The sequence below is a fragment of the Parasteatoda tepidariorum genome, chromosome 8 (assembly GCF_982258835.1).
Source record: "Parasteatoda tepidariorum strain Cologne lab strain chromosome 8, Ptep-v5.0, whole genome shotgun sequence".
NCBI classification, from domain to species: domain Eukaryota; kingdom Metazoa; phylum Arthropoda; class Arachnida; order Araneae; family Theridiidae; genus Parasteatoda; species Parasteatoda tepidariorum.
In genome coordinates this window covers 70,006,621-70,033,298 of record NC_141762.1, presented here as the reverse complement: position 1 = coordinate 70,033,298, position 26,678 = coordinate 70,006,621, and the positions used below count along the sequence as shown (strand labels likewise).

Here is a 26,678-nt window from a genome sequence, read left to right as displayed (position 1 = left end):
CGACAGTCCAAATGTAATAAAAAGTGTCGTTCTAAATAAAATTACCATCCCAATGGTCGAGTGCTTATAAGAGCAAATGCGAAATAGATTTGTGAGCCCATTTAAATCTTTTCTATTTCGAACACACATCGTTAATCTTGTGTCCGCGATTGTTACTGGTTACAGTTATGAATAACTTCATGTTTCTTATAATTTGTTTGTGGTTTATGAAGGGGAAAGCGTACGAAGATGAAGTTGAAGAAGATGAGCTTATAACAGCTTTATGTGGTGATATTTTTTTATTCTTATTTTTAAAATTTTATTAATAATAGCTATATGCATCAATTGTTATTTAGAGAAGAAATTGAAAGTCTTCCATTCAGTTTCAGAATAATTTTTAATAATAAAAGTTTTTTTTTTCTTCTTTTTTTTTGAGAAAATTTATAATGTTTTCCTTTTTTTGAAAACTTACATCTATCAAATAATTTTTCCTCGCAAAAATGTAAAATATCTTCCCATTTGCTGTATGTAGCAAAGTCAGAGTTGAGCAATGTGCAGCGCATAGGAATCTTCGAACTTCTTGGGGTTTCCCTTCTTCGAACTATCATGGCGTTTTCTAAGAAATCATGCTTTTCACATTTTCTCTTCAAAAACAATAAACGCGATTTACAGTTTGTTATATTATATAATTTTGAATCGAATTCTTAAAGGTGAAATATAAGTTTTTTTTATATATATATAAATCTATTTTTGAATTTCTTTTTATAAACATAAAAAATATTTTTTTAACGTAAATTAGAAGTTTTGAAGCTTGTAAAAAATAAAATAAAAATACCAAGAAATATTAAGTTATGTTAGAAATTATGTTACTGAATTAGTTCATCTTTGACCTCAAATAAAAAATTTCTAACTCATGAATATTTAAGATTTTGAATGGATAAGAATGAATTTTAGGTACAGTAACGGTAAATAGATAGTAATAGAAGATCCGCTATCTTTAATTTTGTGGCACTTCAGGAAGGGGCTAGGTAACTCCTTGCGCCTGCAAAATAACAGCGTTATTCCGGCCTTATATCTGCATTACTGCTATGGGGCCGGATTGTAATGTCAATAAGGAACTGCATGGTTTCAATGATTTCCTTATTCATGAATAAATATAAAATTTATGAAGAAATGAGATCTAATTTATATTTAAATATTAAAATTTGAAAATTGATATGAGAAGAATAGCATCCATATAATATTAAACATACATATATAAATATATATATTTTAAAATAAAATTTTTTTTTTTGAAAATTGTAGACATTTTAAGATGAATTTAAAAATATATATACAGTGAAACCCCGATTTTACGTTTTCGGTCGGACTAGCGATAAAAAACGCTCGAAGCGGAATAACGTAAAATCGGGATTACGAAAAATCTATGCATATTTTTAAAAATTGACACCTACCAGTTAAATTAATGGAAAAGAATAGTAATCTTCACTTCCTCTTTGTTTTTAGCTACAATTTCATCTACAACTCGTTCAATACTAAAAATTTTTTGCAAATTTACTTCTTGATTTACATTTGCAAGTAAAAATTGTGTTAGAATTTTTATGCTTTGTAGTTTTTATTGTTGTTCCCCACCCCCCTATTGACAAATGGAACAGAAAGAATGCAAGAATTGCTCCATGCAGCTGAAAAGCAAGTTTTTCTTGCTCAAAAAACTAGAAAAAAGTTTGTGTGAGAGTTGTAGAATAAAAAAAAATTAATTTGATCTGTTGGTAGAAAAACGTATCAAACGGGATTTTCATAAAAGGGGTAACGCAAAATCCGGGATTTTTTAACATTATCGGGATAGGCAATTTTCACGGATCAGCAGAAAATGACGCAAGAAGCGGGATAACGTACGAAACGGACAACGTACAATCAGGGTTCCACTGTATATATAGTTATCCTCTGTAATCCTGCTTTATGATCGTAAAATTTTAGCTTTCAAGGATATCTTAACAGTTAAAAAAAAAAAAAAAAAAAGAAGTTAAATTGTAATTTAATTAAATCGTTATTAATTATCGTTATTTTTAAACAATAATATTCTTACATTTTTTCTGTTATCCTTTTCTGGAGAATCATTTCCCGAAATATAATCCTATAAAATGTAGCATTTACTTCCTTAAAAATAAATAAATATTTAATAAATAGATGTATATTTCATTCATTCCTCATCCTAATGTTTCAATACAAATCATTTAGAAATTCGTAATTCAAACTACAAATAAATTAAAACTAATCAAAAAATTGAATAGTAGCTTAATTGTAATTCTGAAATAATTTGACTTTTAAGTACGTAGAGAAATTCTTGCATTTTTGATTGAATGAAAATGTTGAATTCAAATTTAAAGAACATCAGTTTCGCACAATTGTGTGTGCTCACTTATTAAATATTTTTAACACTATGAATGATGTGCAGTGAATATTTTATTTAACTCTTTAATGGGCCCTTTATTTCTATTATAGGCAAATTTAAGTAATTTTGGAATTGAAATTGTTTTAAGAACAGTAATTGATATTAAAAAAAAACTCATTTAGTTTATAAAAATGCCATTTTTTTGGTGGTAAATATATTTAACATGACCTATTAGGAACTTACTGACTTTTATTTTTCTTTATTTATAAAATAAATTCCTTAAATGCTACAAACTTCAAAAGGAATTATGTATTTTATAACTTTTATACCTTTTTTAAAAGTGACAAATGGTTACCAATTTTATTCAAACTCACTTCAAGAATGTTGAAGTTATTGAAAAATGGAAGCCTAAATTAAAAGTGGTAAAACGTGGTGGTAAGTATACTTACCACGGCCTTCAAAAGGGTTAATTGCATCATCACCACTTTTAATGCTTCGATCAAATCAGTCGATCGACTCAATTTCCCGATTCATATTTCATATGAATTTTATTTTCAATAGAAAAGTCACATTGCTGTAATATATTTCTTATTGCAGTTTTGAGAAGTTTGTCATGTAACAGTTAGTATTAATTATTTTATCAATACTTTAAATCAGTGCCGTAGCGAGCTTAACTCGCGCCCGGGGCACAATACCTTTTTAGCGCCCCCCTACCCCCCATTCGAAAACCATCTAATATTATAAGTAAAATATACTCGCAAAGTAATAAATAAATAAAGTAAAATAAATAAAGTCATAGGCTCAAGCTAGGCATTAAATTTGAGACAAAAAATGTAGTTGAGAAAGCAAGACTAGATTTTGAAATGTATATGATCATCTAGAATTAGTTCAAAAGATACCTATTATTTATTTTACATATTTATAAAGAAATATTTTAAAAACACGCAGTTTTAAAACAGTAAAAAGTAAATATTTATTATCTCTAAGAAGATACATATATTTAATAATATGATTATAATACATTAATAAAACTAATTCTCAGGTACACAACAAATACGGCGTTTGTGTCCCTTCCTAGAAACAGCAAAACGCTGTATTTGTTGTGTGTCTGAGAAGTATCTATATTAAAAAATAGACAATCTTTTAGTTGTTATTTTCGGGATACTTTTTTCCGTGACTGTACATATAAGTACATTAGAGTGCTATTGTTATCGTTTTAAAATAACAAGCGTAAGCTACATTGCGTTCATTATAGAAAGTTAGACAGTGTGCAAAGTGTTTGTACACTGTACAAACACTTTGCGCACTGATAATTTTACTTTGTACACTGCAAATATTTGGAGATAATATATGTAACCACACAGCGTAGATGCCATAAGGAAGTGCTGACAGACACAGGTCGAGTCAGCCCAGTGGAAAAGACGTGTCATTTCTATTATGAATATATTATTACAGTTTGATTAGTGTTCCTTTTTATTTACGAATTAACATTTATTATATTTCACCGGCACTAAATTTAAAATATATTTTCCAGTAATAAATTATAATAAAAATAAAAATTATCCAAAATTTTTTTTTTGTTTTGCTGACCATTTGGCGCCCCTTTGTGTGTAGCGCCCGGGGCATGATGCCCCCCTTGCTCCCCCCTCGCTACGCCACTGCTTTAAATATTCCTTTCAGAAAATTGAAACTACAATAAAATTCTTAAAGAATAATACATTTTACTTAGGGAACACTCCAACTGAATGATCGTTCAACTTAAATTACACCAGTCAAATTCTTAAAATGTATTTAATATGAATTTCTATTTTTATGAAAAAGTGACAAAATATTGTCGATGTAGCGTTTGAAAGTATTTTGTATTAAAATGAGTTTATTTTAAAAACATCACAAGTTTATTGTCATCATTAATTCTACACTAAATCGTTTAATTATAACAAAAAGAGAAGGAAAGAATATCTCCTCTTAAGATGAAAATCAATTAAACTTTTCAGTTTGTTCTCGAATAATGATAGAACAGTTTGGAGCTGGCTCCAGGAGCCCCGTGTCGGAGATAAACCCATTTTATAAAGTTCTTAGAAGAAATAAGGGTATAAGAAATTCAACTTTTTCAACTCGGTGCGTACGCCAACTACGAACCAAAGCAAGCTCCACTAGCTCCGCATTACAGAAATTGCACAAAGAAAGAAAAATAAATGAAAATGGTTGAAAAAAATAGGAGGAGGGGGATCATTTTAATGCACTGAAAATCACTTTGTCAGTAACAACATTATCATTAAGGTTGTAGTTACTGACACATTTAAAAGATTGCATTTGATATTTTGATTTACCATTGTAGATTTTGGAAAACCTTTTAAAATTGTCTAATTATATTCTATCATTTTAGCAGAGAACACCATAAGTGATGTTTCACAGTGTGGAAGCCTTCTACCGGTAGCAGTAAGTATAATGAGAGTATAACATGGTTCCATGTCTTAAAAAAGCTTTTTAAACCTTACATAATTTTTACATCAGAAACAAATGCATTGCAATATCGATTTGATTTTACATTTTTTAGAAATAATAGCAAATATGAATTTAAAAGAAGACATTTTTTGAAAAAATAAATATTAAAATTGTATCTCATGTTTTTTATTTATTTATTTATTAAATCCAGCATTACGGCGATTTTTGTGAAATACTATAGACATATGCTACCATACTCTGAAATCCAGGTTCTAAAATTTAGCGATTGTGTGTGCGTTTACAAATCTAGCCCATTACAATTATTTTAAGTAATTGGCGAATCAGCGAATTCTTAAACGAAACCTATCGAATGGAAAGAATTTCCTAGAACACTTTTTCTCAGCAAAAACTAAAAAGTACTCCTTCGCAGTTAAAGTTCATTCCAGGCCGTGAAAAACATCAGCAATAAAGCAAATCAAAATCTCTTGAACAATTTAAAAATAATTAAATCTCTTACAGTTAAAAAAGAAAAAGTTGTTTCAGAGTTGTTATTGACGCTAATTCTTCTATCTAGCCGGCTTGAAAAATGTAGTTTTTAAAATTTCATTTTATTATTTTCTTCTTTTTAATTTTATGGCAGTTAGTTAGATTAAGTCAGAAGTTGAGAAGAAATTTTAATTCCAATATTTAGGAAAAATTTGTGATTTGTCCTTTCATGTGGCAAAAAGTTTCAGTTGAAATTTCAGCCCTTTAGTTAGTTTAGTTACTATTTGGACATAAATTCTGCCAGTTAATGTCAAGGAATGATTGAATCTTGTTGTGACTCCAGACACAAAACTTCGATTGAAATTTGAGTACTCTAGCTAGTCGGGTAATGATTAAAATTTCGATTGATGATAAATCATGCTAGTAGCAGTTAGAAAACGATTGAAACTTGTATATTGTCATCAGACACATAGTAGCTGCAGACGAGATTAGAGTACTATGGATAGTTGCAAAAATTTCGGAATTTCAATTGCATCCTCTCTCACACACACACGAATGTAGAAATAATCATTATCATGAATAATTGCAATGACGCTTTGTTTTTTCTTTTTAAATACAAAACACAAAATTTTTACCTCCAGGGACAAGAAATCGTCTATGGCTGTTGCAGAAATGCAACAGACAACTTTAGAGAAAACATGATGGGAGCAGCTGAAATGTTCTGTGACAGAGACGATATTAGAGATTCAGTAAGTGGATTTATTAAGATTAAAAATTTATACCTATTTACAGTTAAAAAAAATTATAATAAACTCAATAATTTTTTGTATATTTAAAAGTACATCGCATCTCAAAAATTCGCCGATTTTCAAACAATTAAGGCCAAAGAAAGTTATTTTGTTTAAAAAAGTGCCCAGTCGTAATTCACGCATATATGAATTTGCTTAGAAATATAGAAATGCCTTAAAGCGCTTAACATCAGTAATCACGATAACATAATAAATTCTAAACTTATGTTTTTAAAATTATATTGCAATTCAATGTGTATCACTTTTAAAATTTTTTAAAGTACAGGGTTATTCATAATTCTCTCCGGGGTTACGAAGCGTTATAGTAAAAAAAAGAAGACGAATATGGCAACAAAAAAAAAAATTTAATTATTCCAAAAGTATTTTTTATTCCAAATTTTAATTTAAGCAGTTGCCGGTAGATGGCAGTAACATGTACCACTGAAGCCAGTTGTAGTAAAATGGCGTTTACAGGAGGAGGGAATTATGGATAACCCTGCAATTCGTAACTCCGAAAATTTAACTCGGATAATAGCAATATAGCATAGGTAAGAGTAATAAGCTATTAGCTCCAACAAATTTTTATTGTTGTAAAGTTATTTTTGAGTTTTAAAGTATGCTATTACATATATAATAATATAAAAGAAGTAAAAGATGCTTAATTATCTATTTTAAGGCTGAGACTTGACCTTTAAATACAATAGAGGAATTGAGATTCCCTTCTGGAAGTTCGAGCTTTAAGATTGCATTTTAAACCAGAATGCCGCAGAAATTATTAGTACGAAATTAATTACTTCTTTCTGATTTATTTGAGTTTGCACAAATGTAGTAAAAAATTAGGTGGGCACAAATAATATGAAACTTTAATGTTTATTAAAATATCACAACCAGAGTTTCAAATGAATGTGGAAACATTACTAATTCTAACCTATTTACAAATTTTCAAAATGACCACTTTTGGCTTTGATGCAAAGCTTGAGTTTGTAATTTTCTGTCATATAGCTTGCCAGTAACCTACTGATATTTTGTCCTATTTCTTGTATAAACATTTCTTTAATGCTGTTGAAGTCAGTAAGAGGTTTGGCACAACCTTGTCTCCAAGATAGACTAAATAGAAAAATAAATCTGTTTAAGTCTAAGGTAAGTCTTCTGTTAAGAATAAGGTAGCTATAAAACCGACAGAAAAATGACTCTTGAAACGTTGTTGAGTGTCTTACACCACTCTGGAGCCGAATCCAGTTCAAAAATTGTATTTTTTGTTTTGTTTCGAAAGAACTATGACAACTTCAAAATAACTTCCAAAATAAACTTCGATAAAAATATTTGGTTTTAATTTTTTATTTTGAACAAATATTTTTTCGAAAAGTCAGGTTTTAACATTTGATTAATCAAGAACTATAAACAAGACTAAATAACTTTTATGTCCAAGAGAAACTATATTAGAGTAACGACATTTGCACATACTGTCAAATGTTTAGGTAAATCAGATGCAAATTGTAGGAATTATTAAATATTCTAGTTGGAAATATACTGTTTTAAGTTTGCAAAGTATAAGTTTATTCAATTCATAATAAATACCTTTAGGATAATTTTTTCTGATATTCCTATTTTTCAGTTGTGTAGAATTTAAAAATAAGTTTGGTGAAAACTTTACAGCAATATTCCTCCTTAATTAAAGGAATATATACATATATTTTAATTTAAACTCAATTTATGTATTTAGAAGTAATTTAGAATTCATGTCTTTCAGTTGTTTTTATGCTGGGAGAAAGACTTAGCTCATCTTTATGTAAGTATTACATAATACCCATATCCTTTTAATTATGTACTTTTCTCAAAATACAATAAATATCACTAAAGTTTCTTTAAAAATAAAACGATTTTTATAAATATGAAATGATCTTAATCATTTATTTAATTTAAAAACTATGTTTACCTTTTAATGTGTTTGTTTATTTTTTCAGTTTTTAATTAAACAGCAATAAATTATATTATTTTGACTCTCAATTACAAAACTGAATATGATATACAGAATAACATTCTGAAATTAATATTTAAATTAATTTCAGAATATCCAGTTATGTATTGATAGATTACACTGAATACATTTGTCTTTAAGAGTCATTTGATTATAATATCATTCAGAACTAAAATAATTTCAAGCATTATATAAAATTTTTGGACACTTTAAAATTCATTTAATTTAAATATCATTTAGCACTGAAACATTAATTTCAGTAGCAGTTAAATAATGATAACATTTTATTCAACTGAAAATTTTGTTCATTCAATTTAAGTATTATTCAGTACTGAAATAATTATTTCCAACAATATATGAATATTAAAACATTTCGTAAACTTGAAGATTATGTTCATTTATTTATTTTTTACAGGATACTTCGCAAAATGAAATTGAATTAGAAAAGCTGAATAGTTTTCAGGTAAAATATATTTGTTGATATTACATCTGATCATAAACCATTGCTGGTACTAAGATCACGTTATATTTTCAACAACTGGGTTAAGTAAAAACTAAGTAATAAGAATAATTTTTTTTTATATTGTATTGACTGAAAAAAAATCAAAAACAAGTTATTTCATATAATGAATCTATCACTGAAAATTAAATTTTAAATCTGTAACATCTGTTTCTGTGACATAATTTTTTTTAAGCAAACAGGCAGCATTTCAATAACCTCCCAAATGTAAATTTCAATTACATATGCAAACTTTGCAGATGCAACTACAATTTCTTAAATATATTTTATAATTTTTTTAAATGTAATTTTTTAATTTCTTTTTCTCTTTCAGATTTGCCTACAAAAGATCTTTGATAAACTTTTTGATGTATGAGAATCTAACATATTTGCAATTATAATTTTTTTAATAATTGATCAAATCATACAAGTCTGTGAAGATGTACTACATTTCTAAGAAATCATGTTTTAATGATTAATAAGTTACGCAACTGAGTGCTTGCAACGGCTGATGTTTTTCCTGATGAAAAGAAAAGTTTATTTTTCTCTTGTTATTCAGTTGAAAAGTGGTGTATAGAAGAGAAAATTGTATGCAAACTTGAGTAAAAGCAATTTATGTTAATATTAAATAAAATGTGATATAGAAATTTTATATTAAAATGCATGAAAATGTTTATCATAAAAGTATTTGCCAAAATGTAATGAATTATTTTTAATAAAAAAATAAATAAATAAAGAGTTACAAATATTATGTTCATTAAAGATTTTTAGATAGGAATTTATAATTACAGGTTGGAGGTAGACTTTAAGAATGAATCTTTTTAGAATGAATTTTAAAAAATGGATATTAATCAGAAACACGTTTAACTTAATGCTTACATTAAACAAAATAAATTGTATCACAAATGCGTTATGTTAATGTATACATCAAGCAGCTTGTTCCCATCAGAAAGACCAGTTGAAGCTTTGCCTTATATTTCTTGTGCCTGTGATATTTCTGAGCTGAAGTGTTCAAAGGTGAGGAGCCAAAAAAGATTAAAACAATCTGTTTCTTACTCCTGGAGTCATGTTTATTTCCTAATCTATATACCACATGGCAGTAAAAGACTATTTGTAATGTATTTAGATATGAAAGTTAGTTTATTTTAAGCAATCATCAAACTTGGAAGTTTAAAATTAACCCAAAAATTAAAAATGAATACATAAATTGTACACACACTTAGTACAATTTTCTTGAATAAAAAAATAGTTATTATTTACGTCCGTTTTTTCAAAATTATGAGAAAATTAACGGTTTAATAACATGGAAGCTTTTATATGATTGTATATCTATTTATTCAACATTTTTATTTATTTATTTTTTTTTTTACAATTTATTAGCTTAATATTAATTTACAAAATTTAAGACAGAATTTAAACATGGATTTATGGTGGATGTTTTTAAGATGAGTTAAAAGTGAAAATTGAATAGAAACAAAATATATCACATAACTGATTAATTACATACATGACATATAAACAAATGTTTTTGATGCCATAGTTTAGACTAAGCACTTTTATCAAGATCTTCATCACAGGAATCAATATACGCAGATGGCAAAAACAGTTCATTCTTTTTTTCTACCAGAAACCTGAAATAAAATTAAAATGTTTTAAAAAAATAATGAACAAATACTACCAAAAATATAAAGTAGAATTATTTAATGAAGCATAAAAAATATTATCATTAAATTCTAAATGGAATTGACATTTTCTTTAACCTGTAACATGCTTGATAAAAAAACAGTGAAAGTAAAATTAAAAATATCTAAAAACAGACAAATTTATTAAATTCCAAGTGAAGCTCTTCTTTCCTACCTAAGGTACTGTTTACATAACATAAGAAACATAACCATTATATAACATAAAAAAATATTAAAGCACTGATGCATATCACCATTTTCCACGTTGTTTTCGTCTAATTTTAAAAACATGTTAGAAATAATTTGAATAAATAGGGTATAGTAGAACCTCAATTGACTGTTTCTCATGGGATCATTCATTGTGTAAAATAGATAAGGGAAAACGGTCTATGCGGGTCAATGCAAAATATTAAGTAATGACATGAAAATTTATTAGTATACAATCAGTGCAAAAATTTTTAACTGAAAACATTATTTACAGAATGCAAAATTACTTACGAAGCAAAAGAAATAAGATTAAACAAATTTATTTAAAATATTTGAAAATTTTGATGTGAATACTTTTTTTCTCACTGCAAACAGTAAGTTTTTGGCATTACTAATAAATTGTTGTTTATTTTCTGTAAGTTCGAGTGATTACAGAATATTGCTCGTTGTTTCAAAGCCTTTAGAAAATGGCACTGATTGTGGTCACGTTTCACCATCGTTATCATTATTACTTTACATTCCAGCTTTTGCAATCATTTCTTGAACTAACAACACCACAAGTTTCAACATTTTCATCAACTGATACATAAAGATCAAACGTGTTGCTTGAGGCATTTACCTTAAACTGTTGTAAACTGTAATAAATCCTCATTGTCTTCTTCACTGGGAATTGTGGTTTTTTCTCCTCAAATGAAATTTTGATATTTTTAAATGATAGTTGAAATTCTAAACAGTAGATGCAAGAATGAGCTGGCTTAAAAAAGTGATCTAAAAGGTATTATTAACATTTCAGGAATAGCATTTGTGATGGGACCATTAACACAAAATGAAACAGGAAAATGATGGATTGCGGCACAACTGTATATATTCAAAGTTTTGGAAAAGTTGAATGAGTTTTTAACAATATTAAAAATGGGGAATGGGTCAAAATTAGTAGGGAATCAATGAGTTTATTAACTAAAGCTAACTATTAATTAAGTTACAAAATCAGACACAAAAAATGAAATTTCACTTCACTTTACCCTCTTTTAAAATACAGCTCCTAACGTTAATTTTTTAGAGATTTTTTTAAGTAAACAGAAAAATTTTAGTATTCAAAAATAAAACTAATATAACTTTAAAAAATTATTATTTTATTTAATAACGATAGCAAAAAAATTGACTTTTTAGACATAGTCATTTTTACATTTTCAATTACACAATTTTAAATCACAAAATCCAAAATTTGAATAAATTGGTAGTTTGAGAGTTACAAAATTTTAAAAAAGCTAGAATTAAATTAAAATTTCTATTTCTCCAGAACTACACCACTGACTTTCTTCAAATTTTCTTATTCGGTTGCTAAAATTTATCATCAGTATAATTTCAACATAAAGTTTAAAATAACGTAATAAAAATTTATATACAGTACAATTCATAAGCTTTTAACAAATATTACAGAAATAATAAGGAATATTTATGAAAAGTATTTTTTCCATCGTTGGATAAATAAGCTTTAGAATTATATGCAAAAAGCTTTTGATTGACATAAAATGTTCATGAGAGAGGGCAAAATATGCAAAAAGTCCAATTGACATTACGGGTCAAACTTTTGATTGCTTAAATGCCTAAACAGATCTGACTATATTTTTCATATTGCTATGTCTCATTTTGATAATTAAAAATTCCAATAGGTTTAGAAAAAATAGGTTTATTCAAATATGGTACCTTTTTTGTGACCTATATTTAATGTCAATTAGTTAGCATTTTTAAAACCTTTCAAACCATTAAAATTAAATCAAAAGGAAAAAATCTCATATTTAGAAAAAACGTAATAAAAGATTTTTCAGCTCACTATACATCTATTATTTAAACTCCAAAAATCACCAGGATTAATAAGATTTAAAAAAAATAGATTCAAATTATAAAATAAAATAGATAAGTATTAATATTTAATTTTTTGCTAGAAATGAATGGTTTTATTTAGAGGTGAAGCTTTTTTTGGCTTATTATTTGAAATCGAACCAACAGTTGAAAACAAACATTGTCTTAGAACATATGCATTAAACTATTTTGATATATTACTATTCACTCAGAAATCAAAGTTTATAACTAAAACAAATTTAGCACACAAATAATTATAACCCATTAATTTAAACTTACTAATCTATATACTAATATTATTCTTTAATCAAGACAATTTAATGAAAGAAAATAGCTAAAATATTTCACAAAGCAAAGTATGAAAATGGGAATGCTTACAACAGAAAACTTTCAAGGATGTCTAATAATATAATCATCTTCTTTTTAGACACATTCATCTTAGACAGTAATTCAGGCAGTTTAACTAAAAAAAAAAAAGTTAGCATAAATTTTTTTTTAAATTGAGATTCAATAAAATGCAATGCGTTAGACAGAAAATAAATAAATAATAATAATAAAAAAAAACAATTCTCAAATAGATTTGTTAAAACTATTTTTCAAGCATCAAAAATTTCAATCAGCAAATACAAATATTTTTAATTGCAAAAAAAAAAAAAAAAAAAAAAAAATTAAAAATTACAGGCAGCGAAAAAAGATTTAAAAAAAAATAGGTTCAGATAATTTTAAACATTAAAAAAAATGGTAAAAAACAGGAGATAGCTTGTTTTCAATGAGTACAAAAAAAAAAAAAAATTCCTAATGAAAAAAATTATACATTTTGGGCAATGGAGTAAAAATATATAGTATTTTAAGTTGTAAAATTTCTTTTAATACTTTTAACACACATTTTTAAAATTTTTTAACATATATAACTAATAAAAAAAAGTACATTATTTTGCATTTGGTGAAGAAATTTTTAGTTTATTACAAAAATTACTACTTGATTGCAAATTTTTTCTCTCTCCATAAATACTAAATGAAATTTTATGCAATAACTGTGAAATTTAATTAATGTAATATTATAGTGCAAAAGATAAACAATTTATTTTCCTTTAATTATTATAGCACCACCTATCGTTCACCACTTTACTATAGTTCAATGTTGCTGATACAAACAGGGCTATTTTGCAGAACAACAGTTTCACTATAGAGCCTTCCTCTCACAAGGGCAAATATGCACAATTTACTCAGAATTTTTTATTTTCAAAATAATACAATTCAGTTCATAAAGCAAATATGTTTGGAAATATTAATTAAAAAATATAATTTAAATTTAATAATTACAGGCAGAGTTAGAAGTGTGTTGTGGCATGAATTTTTATACAGATATCATTGATGTTTTTTATTATTTTATTTTAATAACATCAGCAAATTTCTCAAAATACTACAAAATGCACGAATATTATGTAAAATGTCAGATTTTTTTCAATTTTTTAATTTACATTTCAACAGAAATTTAAATTTTAACAGAAACTTCAAAATTAATAATGTATAACTGATAAAATATAAAAGACAATCAAATGACATGAAAATAGTTCAATGAAGCCCCAAAGCCTGCTAAGTCAGAAGACCTCTCTATCCAAATGATTATAAATTAATAAGAATAGCATGCTTTTATCCCTAAATACAAAAGTTAAATTCAGTTAGCCACTAAAAACATGTGGAAATGCTAGCAAATAAATATTTGATGAATGAGGAAACATTAACAAGAATTGTTTAACCCCTTAACTGCCGAGTGAAATTAACGTGATTCACTCCCCAGTGCCACCGTTTTTTGCTCAAGTGCACTTTCTTACACGGTGTTTGGAGTGGGGAAAATTATGCACGCTTTGCAATTTAAAAACAGTTTAATTTTACAAGAAAAAGGAAAGAAAGAAAATACAAAATTTAAATTAAATAATAAAAATACAATATAAAAGATGTTAAAACTTAGCTGTTGTATGATAAATTCTGAAACATGGTTGGACACATAAACTAACATCACATTCATCGCACTGATAGCGGGATTCACGACGAATTTTTTTTTCTTGAACAAACAGCACATTTTCGTGATGCATTTTTCTTTGAAGACGTTGATGGAAAGAATAAAAAGCACCAAATACATACGGGAGACGAAAGCGAAAAAAGAATAAACCCGACCTTACTGAAATAAATGCACACAAGTGATTAATACGATATCACTTTTCCATAACGTCCTTTTCCCCCTCCTCCTAAATTAGCAATACATTCGCAAAGCGAACACTTTCAAGGCCATTTTACTGCATTCTGAAGAAGGGGGTGTAGTTCTATTTATAGCAGCGCAATGCAAAGCATCGTACTTCGGGAAATCGTATATATATGCCTGCGGCAGTTAACGCATCGTCTGGCCGAGACATATATATACGCCCGCGGGAGTTAAGGGGTTAACTGAATAAAATATTTTGCGCTGAAATTTTGTTTATTTGAATAAAATTATACGTTGTTTAAATTAAAATAAACAAACCTTTCAACTTTTAAATACACATTAATTTTATTATATGTATTATGCCCATGTCTTTCAAAATATACATTCATATGCAGGAAAAATTTTGCAATTTCTTGCAAGGCTTTTTTTTTTTTGTAACAAACATGCAATTCTAATTATAGATAATAAAAATTTTAACATACGAAATATTACTCTTAAGATGGTAATAATGGTTTTCGGTAACTTTTGGAAAATAGTGTAGGTAAAAACATTTAATATATCCACATATAATAACAGACAAGAAATTTGTCATTACCAAACAGTCTGAGCAGATGTTGGGGAGCATAAATGAGAGAAGGTGCAGCTTATTACTCTTAAGATGGTAATAATGGTTTTTGGTAACTTTTGGAAAATAGTGTAGGTAAAAACATTTAATATATCCACATATAATAACAGACAAGAAATTTGTCATTACCAAACAGTCTGAGCAGATGTTGGGGAGCATAAATGAGAGAAGGTGCAGCTTATTACTCTTAAGATGGTAATAATGGTTTTTGGTAACTTTTGGAAAATAGTGTAGGTAAAAACATTTAATATATCCACATATAATAACAGACAAGAAATTTGTCATTACCAAACAGTCTGAGCAGATGTTGGGGACCATAAATGAGAGAAGGTGCAGCGGGAATGCTTTCATACAAATGCTGAGGTACTAATCGCCATGTGAGAGTCTCTTGTAAGAGTGCTTCATTCTTTTTAAGATGAAACTGATGAGACATGTTTCGGTCTGAAAATGCGGAATGACTCGATGAATTGGATGAACTGATGCAATTAGGTACAAGAGGAAAAGTCTGTAACACTTTGCTAGATTGTATATTTGAAGTAGAAGCTGTAGGCACTGGTTTTTCTTCTACAGTATGGGATGAATGGGCATGGTGACTTGGGCTAGGCAAGGGTGGTGGAGACATACTTTGTTGCCTACACTTCCGTGTTATTCGAGGTTGGGTTGGTGTTTCGACTGTAGTAGTAGGATTGGGGCTTGCAGATCTGAGGCGCTTGATGTCGGGTGGAGGTGTGCCGACAGGGCTCTTTGGTGGAGGTTCTTCTTTGGGCGGTTGAAGTTTTTGTTTTTCTGTTGACCTTAAGATTCTTGTAGGAGTAATATTTGCTTTTTCTATACATAAATAAAAATATACATAAATGAGTGCTTTCACAGACAATAGAAATATAGGATGTTTCTTAATAACTGCCCTTTATATATTTATAAAATATTTGTCAAAAAATATGCACTGCAAATTAGAAGTCTCGAATTAGCAATTAAGCGAGGAAGCAATAAAAATTGATGAATCGCTAAAGAGAAAGTCAGTTTTAAAAACACCAAAACCAGTTTAATTACCTGTTAAATCATTTTTCAACGTTTTCTCAAGTAAACAAACAAGTTTTGACGTTATTAGTCTAGCCTATCTCAATAGTATGTAATATTTGTTTAATATTGCTATGTTATGTTGCAAAAACTATACAAATTTTTTTTTGTGCTGAAATATTAATTTACAGCCACTCATTTGAGAGGCTTATTTTGTACAAGAGAATTTTTTTCACTATTTTGTGAAAAAAATTCTCCTAAACACACCTAAAAAACTAGGAAATTAAAATTAAATTCTGAAAAAAAAATGTTTTTACTTAAAAAAAGTATGTTTTTGTCTAATGTTATAACTTACAATATTGTGTTTAAAAATTTTGCATTTTTAAGGTCAGCTTAAAAAAAAATTTCTGTTCATTAAAAGATGCTAAAATATGAACAAATAACTTTTTAGAATACTTGTGACGAATACATAACAGTATAATAAAAAATTTAGAATAAAAATATTTAATTTATATTTCAACTTACTACGTATATAGCATTTTTTTTTTTTAACAAAAAAAGAAATTAATGCAAATTATTTAAAAATTTTTTAAACAAATATAAATTGTAAAACATCTTATTAATATTTACAGATTTGTATCAAATTGGCAAAATTAATTAAATAAAAAACTTACTCTGTTTTCTTTTAGGTGTTTTCTTAGCTTTATGAGATTTTTCTAAACTTTCAGATTTCTTGTTCATGTCACCATTTGTGGAACTCTCCTTTTTACTCGGAGATTCAGTCTTAGTGGACTGACTTCGAAGGCTTTTTCTGCTTCTAGAGCTTGCTAAAACATGTTCAAGTTCTGCTTTGATAACAGGGGTGTTACTAATATTTTTAAAATTGTCTTTATTTACTTCATTTTCTAACTTTTCAACCTTTACAACAACATTTTCCATATTTTCACGAGGCTCCCTGTAAAATAATAAAAAAAAATTTATAAGAGCATACATACAGAAAAAAAAGAGAAAATAGTTTTAGAAGTTAAAATATCAGAAAGAGCAAACTAAATGACAAAGAAATTATTCTGAACACTTAACATGCTTGGATTTAAGAAAAAGAAATTAACAAGTATAATAATTTTAGAAGTACAACATACTTGTAAAAATAGACTTACTAACACCATTTTTTTTAAACAATTGTTTTTGATTTTATTTACAAATTTTGTTTTTACTTTATAACTTTGTTACAGTCAGTGAAGTGCAATGCACTTAATTTAATGCACCTATTAAAAAAGTATTTTCTTTAATAAAAGTATTTTCTTTTCTAATTTAATGCACCTATTAAAAAAGTATATAAATTTAAAAAAATCATGAATCAAGAATATGAATCAGAAATCAATATCTGATTTAAGAGATAATTAAAAACACATTATATTTTATCCGTAGTTTGCATAACATGTTCTTGATACAATAATTTGTTTGAATTACAATAATATTAAGAAAAAAAATCTTTGCCTAACTATTTTTTAAAAATAGGTTTTTGTTTAATATATTTAGCAAGGTTGATAAAAATTTTATATTAAGTAGATAAATGCATTCACGATATTAAAAAAATATAAAACACTTAACCATTTGAACATTGATGTCATTGGGGAACAGGTTGTTGCTGTTGTATAGTGTTGCTTCTTTTCTTGTCTGTACAAAAGAATATGAGGCAAAGTAAAGTCAAAGTAAATGCGGATACCATCCATGGCTTCTTTACAAAGACTTAATCTAAAAAATAAATAAATATTTTTCAAAGATTACCATTTAACAAAATTAAATATTTTCAAGAATGCATGAATAGCATTATCAATCGATAATATAGTTGCAACATTTTATTAAATTGTAGCACCTTTAACAAAATACTTCCTTCTAAAGTTGCTATAATTTTGCAAACAAAATATCAGAGGAAAATTTTTTTTATGAATAAATAACAACATACAATATTAAAACCATAACTGCCAACACTTCAAGGTAAAAAAGACAAAATTTTTTTACATTAATGACATTAACATGTTAGGAAGAAAAAGAATTATGTAAACAAGTTTTTTCAGAACACATTTTCAATAATTATATATTATTTTACTATAGCAATCATGTGTGTGCATATATAGATATATATAATATCATACAAATATAAAAAATATGTGTAGCATGGTAAGTTTCTTTTCTTGCAAATCTCAGTGAAAAATTTCTCTCAACAGAATATTTTGAAATGAAAAAAACAATTTTTTCTAAGGAACTTCAAAATTTTTAATGAAAATTGGTTCAGGCAAAAAGGTATTTTAGAAAACAAATCTTACTTTCAGTAACACTTATATATAATACAACTTTACAACTTATTAAAACATGTTTAGAGAATTCAACTGTTATTTATATACAAATGTTTTAGGCGTCATTTTGAATAAAAATTTTTTCCCTTAATAAAAATTACATATTTTTACTAATTGACATCAAGTGGTGCCTAACAGAAGATATATAGAAAGAAAAGTTCATTATAATAATAATAGGTACTTACTTATTATTTACATCTAATGGCATTGCTTTTGTGCCATTCTTTGAGTTTTTAGGTGGTGAGGCACAGATTAATTTGGCTGCTAAATGCTTAACATATGCTTCTAAAATAGCAATAATATTTGGTCTACAGGGTAATTTCACCAACTAAAAAAAAACGAAATAATATTGAAATACATACTTCAAGTCTTGTAAAATATATGTGTTTTTAATTTGAGAAAGTAATGAGTTTTCATTTTTCGATTTACATAAACATAAATAAATTTAGTTAGACTTAAGAATTGTAATTTATAACCAAATTGTATTATCATATTTTCCAGAGAACAAAAATTTCATTTATGTATTTAAATGCTAGAAAAAATGAAAAGTTATTTCAAATTCCAAAAATATACATTATATTTTTCAAAAATAAAAATGACAAAAAGTAATTATCCTTATATTTCAACACCTGCAAAAAGCAATGTTATTAGCGTCAACTTTCAATGCACATAAGGGAGTGTTCCAAAGAAATATCGAACCCTTGTTTAGATTTTATGGTATGTAGAGATTTTTTGCAACTTTAGAGGTTACATGAGTTTTGAAGAGTAAAAATTAATCTTTAATCTAATTTGTTTCATCGTTAATCCATTATCTTTAATCTGTTTTGAATTTAATAAGATAATTATTTTATGGTTATAACCTTAAGCCTTAGAAAGAACAACTTTGAAGAGTATTTAAAAACATTTTGAAAATTTAGCTCTTTTTTTGGAGACTTATAAAATTGTCGAAAACTTATGCTCTGAGAGTTTTTAAATTCTTCCTGCTTCTTCTAGACAGAATTAGATATAGGATGAAGTATTGAACAATGAAATTTGATAGTATTAAAGAATTAATAGGTAAAAAATAAAATTTTTGGAAAAATTTAGACCATATATGCCTTTAATAAATAAATGTGCTAAATTTAAAATAATATCTTCAACTCAATGTCAAATAATCAATTTGATCTGAAGAAGTGAAAAATTTTTTATAAGTTAAGCATATTAGTTTTTAAGAAATTACATCATTAAATTTAGAAAAAAAAATAAAAGGAAAGAAGAAGAAGGAATAGTGTTTCAAGAAAATTCTATTTTCGCTTGAAGCCATCAAACCTAATAGAAAGAACTTCCAAAGCTTATTGAAAAACTTTTTCTGAGTGCTTTTGTTGTTTTGTGAGAAATGAATAATATAAGATATCACTACATTATTAGAATAGAAGATGTAATAAAACTTAAATATAATAGTTAATCTCAGGATTGAGGAAATTGTTATATATTAAATAGATTTTTTATAAAACACAGATGAAAAAGATCAAAAATTTGCTTAATTTTCTGTAATGATCATTTTGATAATCGCAAATGTTTTGCGGATATAAGCCAAAGATAAAAAAACAACCCCCACATGTTAATTAATAACTTTTCTTTTTAATAATGAATAATTTTGTTTTTAACATTTAATTTGAAAAAAAAAACTTAATTATTTACAGTATAGATTTTTTCTTCTTCAAGATTTGACATAAATTGTTGGGGGATGTAAACAGTTCTGCATTATACATAACTTGTTCAAAGAATATTAATTGATACAATTAATGTGTAACAATATTAAACTAATTTAAGAAAAACAATTTAAAATTATCACATCATCCCATCCAAACCATATCTACAAATGAATTTTTTAGTTTTTAAACATGATAAGCTATGCAGCAAAATTATTACTAACATCAGGTCACATCATCCTATCCAAACCATCTACAAGTGAATTTTTTAGTTTTTAAACATGATAAGCTATGCAGCAATAGATTTATTATTATTATTATAATTTTTTTTTTGGTTTTGAATAAAAAAAGGAAAAAAATTCTAACATTAAAAAGGAAGAAAGAAAAGGTTATACAAATGTTTAAGATTATTCACAAAGGTTATACAAACGTTGGATAACGTTGTATAAAAGGTTATACAAACGTTTAAGATTATTCACAAAGGATAAATTGATACAATCAGGTATTGAACTAAACTGCCTTTTACCTTATCTTTTTGAGTTATATATACAAAATCTTCATCTAGCAGTCGTTTCAATACATCTGGAATGTTAATTATGACTTCTTTTTCATATTCTTCCTGCAAAGAATTAAGAAAATTTTTAACATCAAAGGAAAAGGAAGCGATTAAAAAAAATATACAAGGAATAAACAGTTAAAAAAAAAGAACTTTAAATCAACTTTATATGATAAGTAGATTTTTTAGTTAATAGAACAATATAAAGACTATTAATCTCAATCTACATTCAGGTTTGAGGATAAAATAACATTAAAATCATAAAATAATATTAACACCAGTGCACAACAGCCCAGGGTGAGCCAAGGACTTTGTCCTGCATTCCTCTCAGTCCAGTTCTTAACCTTTAGTCAAGGCCTGATTATTTATTGCATGTGCAGCTAGAGTACCTGCAAAGAGCTCTAAAATGTATTCACATAAAATTTTAAACTTTACTAAATTATTTATTAATTCTCAGTACTTTAGCTAGTTTAATGGAATTAAACATAAAAAATAATGAAACCTGGCACTTAATAAATAATAATTTATTAAAATTAAATTATAAGTGCTTAATGCTTTTCTTTTATAAAAATATTAAATTTTTTTTTTGTAGTATGAATAGACTTTAAGCTTATTCGATATTGTCATAAGTAATTTTTTTTTTAATCAAAAGAGAAATAATACGAATTTTACTAATTGAATTACAATTAGTTTTTAATCATTAATTGAACTACTTATTTTATGATTTTTTTACTCTTTGTAATTGTAAAGCACAAACTTTAAATTGAATTGTATTTAATTTTAAACTCAATATTTTTATTTTTATTTAATATATATATATAAACAAGGAGCTACATGTTCAGGCTGCATTTGCTACATTAAATTTAGCTTAAAATAGTTGTTTCTTTTAAAATAGTAAATGTCTGCTTGGTTCATACTAAGTCTTGACTACCTAATGGTCAATTCAATTTTATGTTTTTTAGATCTAATGCATCAAAAAAGAAATAATTATCAAGAATACTTATTTATTATCATGAACTGCATACACATTAATATTAACCAAAGATAATTTATTTAAAATTTTACAACATACATCTGAAGAATTTGTTTCAGAACTTGAATCTGCAGAATTCTCATGTTTTTCAGGTTTTTGTTTTTCTTCTTCTGCACATTGCTTTTTGGCAAGAGTTTCTTTGATAAGAGGAGGTAATTTTATTTTGCGTTTTCCTTTACTGAAAAAAAAAATAGCTAAATTATTACAAAATTACCTTCTTTATATAAGGAAACATACTATTGGCACCACCCACAAATCACTCTCCCAAGAATATCCAATCACAAAAAAATTTCGTTCAGAAAACAAAATGCGTTTTTATCAAATTTACCTCTTAAAGTTCCATTAAAATGCAACTAACATAAAAATTGAGTATTTAAATCAAGATTTTAAAAGTGAACATGAATAATTACATTCAATCCTTCAATTTGAACAGCTGTTTTAAAATATTTTACATAATTTCTTACGTAAAAGTAAAATTACCAGCAATTACCAAACAACTGCCACCAGTTGCTAACATGAATTTTCTTTTAAATAGTCAGTTTTTAACATACTTCTTCTTTTGCTTGGAACAATTTAAATTGATCTTTAATAAACATACTTTCCCTCAATAGTCATCCCATTCAAGTCATTGTAAAATATAATTTTAGCATTCATACAGTCAATAATATATATGATTTGACAATTTAACTCTGCTTTTTACAGATATCCTGCATCTTTCATGGGCGGTCTTCCTGATTTACATGAATCTTGTTTCAGCATTCACAATATATGTCAATTTTCGATGCATCTTTATTATTAATTTTTATGTTATGCAATTCAGAGAAATTATGCATGCATGAATGAAGTAATTTGCGCATACATTTGACCAATATTTGTTAACCCATTTCATTTTCTGTTGCTTTAAAGACAATGGTAAAGATGCAGGAATGAGAACTTTTGTAAATGAATAATTGAAATGTGAGAGATCGTTTTGAGTGAAAATTCTTTTAACTGAAGTATAAAATCAAAGGTATTGAGAATAGCAATAGGAGATTTTACTGAACATACAAAATAATTAAGCTACAATGCTAAAACATTAAAAAAAAACAGTGGATTATGTTATCTAAGAAAAAGTACATTTTTTCAACTCTAATACTAATACTTACTTATAAGCTTTACAGCATGTAAGGAAACAAAAGGTTTTAAATTTTTTGAGCCATTTCTAATTTGATATTTTGTACTCACATAGTAAGAGCAGCTTCAGTAGCTAAATTAGCTTGAAGTTCAATGTTTTCTTCTGTGAATGGCAAGATAAATTCTTCTCTTACACATCGATCCCAACTAAAGGGGGAAAAATTATTTTATTACATATCTGACAGATAAAACAATGTCAAGTACACATTATCCTAAAAGAAAAACACATAATTAATAAATAAAACTAAAATAACAGAAAATGTAGAAGATTTTTCTTAATTTTTTCTTTCAAATTAAACACATTTAATGTTAAAATTGAAAACGTAAACATATCAAAACTTTGGAAATTTTATATAGATTTCGATACACGAAAAGTTATATTATGATTTTAAGGTTAACCTTTAATTTAGTTTTATTATAAAATAAAATAGTGACTTCGTAGATGTAAAGGTTCCAATTTTTAATTAATCACTGTACTCTTGATTACGAATTTATTTAAAATAATCGATATAATCATTAAAAGAGGTTCTGCTCGACTTTTAACAAAAAGAATTCTCACCTGCTATTCCAACCAAGGAAGTGGATAAGATATTCTGGAACTTTCCTTCCTCTTTCATCCCTGCTAACAACAAGTTCAAGTACCTTAAAAATAAAAAGCAGAATAAGTGGATCAGTGAAAAGAAAATGAAGTAGGCTTATTAAAGGGACTAGTCTTGGGACTGAATTTTAAATATAACATTTTCATAAATTACTTTTTGTTATTTTTGCTTTTTGTACAGTGGCTATCTTTCTCAAGAGAGTAAAAATTTTGACTATGATAAATTTACAAAATAAAAAAAATAAAATAAAAATCATGTTAATACACAAATAACATAAATTAATTGTCATCATGAAAATCATAATTTGCTTCTTTGTCAAACTACTAAATTTTTTTTAATGACAGGTACTAAATTTCTCGTTCTTTGCTTTGGAAGATGCCGAAAGTTTTATTCATTGAACACACAAGGAACAACACACAGAGAGTAACATCCATGCTCTGAAAGAGGTTCGAACCTGCAACCATTGACTATGCAATCAGGCATGCTGATGGCTCGGTTACCTGGGGGCTGATGCAAGTTTTCAAAGAGACTCAAATCTTGGTTTATAATGATTTCTTTTTCTTTTAATTCTCTCTCTAGGACAGGGTTTAATTTTTTTCTCTTATGGTAAAAAAGAAAAAAAAATTAAAAGCTCTAGTATTTTCATCATTTTTAAAAATAAAAAAAATTCATTAATATTTAGTCAGAATTTTATTATTATTATTTTTTTTTATGAATTTAGATTAAAGCTTACATGAGCTGTTTAAAGACATCAATTTACTAAATTTCAGGTCAAAACATCCCATTGAAATATTGAAAACATATGTTTAACATAAATTTAACATAACATATGTTTAAGATAATCAGGAATAAATAGATGATATTATTGTTTTACACTAGAGAAATCAATTAATATGTTTGTGAAAAATATATTTTGTAAAGATGTATCTTTGCCAACAATATCTTAGTATCAAATATAAATGCATACAAATAACTTGCTGGGAATAGTTCTGTTTCAATACCTACCATCAACAAGACGACAAAGGGTTTTTGTAAATGCACAGACACTAAAAAAAAAAAATTTAAAAAAGAGAGAGAGAGAGAGAGAGAGAGAAAATGCAGTAATTTGTCCAGTGGTGGCTACCTTTCGAGTTGAGAATGGAAGACTTCCATATTTGCCTTGTGCTGAAATAATAATTTGCAAATTTCGTGCAGAGGTGCATGAAAAACAAATACAGTAGGGAAGCGATTATCCAAAACGATCAGGACCATTGCTATTCCTGATAACTGATTTTTCCGGTTTTCTGAATCGCTACAAAAAGCCGTTTTTTTTATTGTTAAATCCAACTAAAAAAAAATTTTTTTTTTGAAATAATCTTAAAAAGAAGAAAAAACGATGAAGGAATATACCAATGATTATTTCCAAACGATGGTAAGGTAAACATCTTTCAAAATAGAAAGAAAAATCCAAAAATCTTTAAAAAAAAATTTTTTTTTTTAAATGGTAGGAAAATTTATCGAATTTTGTTTCGGTTTTTTGGTTTTCTGATTTCCGGATAACGGGTTCTGTACTGTATATCACAGAAAAGGATTAAAAAAGTAGTTGAGGAAAGAGACTTAAATATAGCCCCTAGACATCCTCAGGCAAACTTTTTTTATTTTTAAAATTTCTGAAGTTCAAAAATCCTTTGAGGCTTTTACGAAAGTAGTTAGAGTGAACAGGCTCTAATATGGAAATATCTCTTCGGGGGCCGATCTATGATCTCTTTGGGGGCTGGTCCGGATATTTTTTTTTTTTTTTTTCAGTTACTCAAAATTTCATACTCAAAGTTTCTTTTCAATTACTTAGGCACAGGCTCTGATACCAAAATTTTCCCAATAATTTTATCACGAAAAAGAAGCATGCATAAAATCATAATTTTTAATTTTGTTCCCCTAATTAATTTAGCATTTAGACGCCCGGTGGCTGAGTGGTAGCGCTTCGCGCTGCCGTGCTACAGGTCCTTGGTTCGATCCTTGGGCCGGGCAAGGCCGACTCAGCCTTTCATCCCTTCAGTGGGTCGATAAAATGAGTACCAAGCATGCTTGGGAACTAACACTGGGGGTTCCGCGTTCGGCTGACCACCTGACCGGAACATATGCTCCTGCACCCCAGAGCCCAAGGTCAAGAAAACTGAGATGGGCACAGTCGGCCTTGGCCCTCTTAATGGGCTGTCGCGCCACTGAGTTAGTAGTTTTAATTAATTTAGCATAAATTGTCAACAAACAGCGAGGCACAAAAATAAGAATATCTTGCCTTTCAATAAGCAGTAATTAAAAAATTTTATTTATAAAAAATAGGAAATTCAATATAAAAGTTAAATTTAAATAATCTTGGTTGGTTAATATATGTAAAAAATACTGCCCATTTTTAAGAATTTTACTTTTAAAAAAAGTTGGTAGAGAACACTAATATAAATGCTGATTTTGTTAACCTGCATTTACGATCTAGTTTCTATCATTAAGCACGTTTTATTAAGATTAATAAAACACGCATTATACTAGTACTGTCATGTTTTATTTCTTTAATAAAATTTGAAATATGTTAGAAACTAAAATAAGGTTAATCTTATAATTTTTTTTTCACCTTTAAGGTGTTAGCATGCATGGTAGAAAATCTTGTTTAAAAAATTTGATTATTTGACAGCTTGATGTTAAGAGTGTCAGAAAATCTTTATTACTACGATTAACATCAACCAAACCAAAATACCAGTTACAAAAATAACAAGTTAAAATTAAATACAAAAATTTAGGAGTAATTTTATTTAAAAAAAATTAAACATTTTAATGTAGGTATAAAACAATATCATTTACTTTTGATTCATATAAAACTCTTGCTTTTGTCGGATCAGGTTCAAAACACAAAACACGCTCTCCTTCACTAAATTTAAATTTTATGCCTCTAGTAGACACTGTCGAAACCATTTTACAAAACTTGTTGAATTTTTTCTAATTTTTAAAAGTAAATCTTAAAGATAATTTAAATTCCGTCGTAAATCTCTTAACAGCCATTTAAAATGTTTTGTAAACAAAACAGAAAACAAACAGTTTGTCAAAAGTGATGCCATTTCATTAAAAGATATTACG

General features: G+C 27.0%; 2 protein-coding genes across 3 annotated transcripts; one reads left to right on the top strand and one right to left on the bottom strand.

Annotated features, from left to right (window-relative positions):
* The first annotated feature begins 61 nt into the window (after positions 1-61).
* Positions 62-9,299, top strand: LOC107444180 (uncharacterized). Its single transcript, XM_043042749.3, has 6 exons — positions 62-267; positions 4,758-4,810; positions 5,944-6,051; positions 7,841-7,879; positions 8,484-8,531; positions 8,902-9,299. The coding sequence occupies exons 1-6, from the start codon at positions 168-170 to the stop codon at positions 8,941-8,943; spliced, it is 390 nt and encodes a 129-aa protein (XP_042898683.2). The 5' UTR covers positions 62-167; the 3' UTR covers positions 8,944-9,299.
* LOC107444173 (male-specific lethal 3) lies at positions 6,932-26,665 on the bottom strand. 2 transcript variants are annotated; one of them, XM_087169086.1, is made up of 12 exons: positions 26,406-26,653; positions 23,534-23,616; positions 23,026-23,121; positions 21,841-21,979; positions 20,739-20,831; positions 18,707-18,849; positions 17,776-17,919; positions 16,839-17,119; positions 15,436-15,975; positions 12,698-12,782; positions 10,075-10,198; positions 6,932-7,197 (listed from the first exon to the last, which is right to left on the bottom strand). In XM_087169086.1, the coding sequence occupies exons 1-11, from the start codon at positions 26,514-26,516 to the stop codon at positions 10,114-10,116; spliced, it is 1,800 nt and encodes a 599-aa protein (XP_087025212.1). In that variant the 5' UTR covers positions 26,517-26,653; the 3' UTR covers positions 6,932-7,197; positions 10,075-10,113. The 2 variants fall into 2 exon arrangements, with proteins under 2 accessions (XP_087025212.1, XP_087025211.1); XM_087169085.1 differs by lacking the exon at positions 6,932-7,197 and having other exon boundaries at positions 9,879-10,198; positions 26,406-26,665.
* Positions 26,666-26,678: the final 13 nt, after the last annotated feature.

Excerpts from the sequence above, each read along its gene's own strand:
- LOC107444180 (XM_043042749.3), top strand. The coding sequence starts at position 168 with ATGAATAACTTCATGTTTCTTATAATTTGTTTGTGGTTTATGAAGGGG. Across the intron at positions 268-4,757 it reads GCTTATAACAGCTTTATGTG|CAGAGAACACCATAAGTGAT; the intron begins GTGATATTTTTT and ends CTATCATTTTAG. Across the intron at positions 4,811-5,943 it reads GAAGCCTTCTACCGGTAGCA|GGACAAGAAATCGTCTATGG; the intron begins GTAAGTATAATG and ends TTTTACCTCCAG.
- LOC107444173 (XM_087169085.1), bottom strand. The coding sequence starts at position 26,516 with ATGGTTTCGACAGTGTCTACTAGAGGCATAAAATTTAAATTTAGTGAA. Across the intron at positions 17,120-17,775 it reads ATGACATCAATGTTCAAATG|GGAGCCTCGTGAAAATATGG; the intron begins GTTAAGTGTTTT and ends ATTATTTTACAG. Across the intron at positions 10,199-12,697 it reads ATCCTTGAAAGTTTTCTGTT|GTTTCTGGTAGAAAAAAAGA; the intron begins GTAAGCATTCCC and ends ATTTTATTTCAG.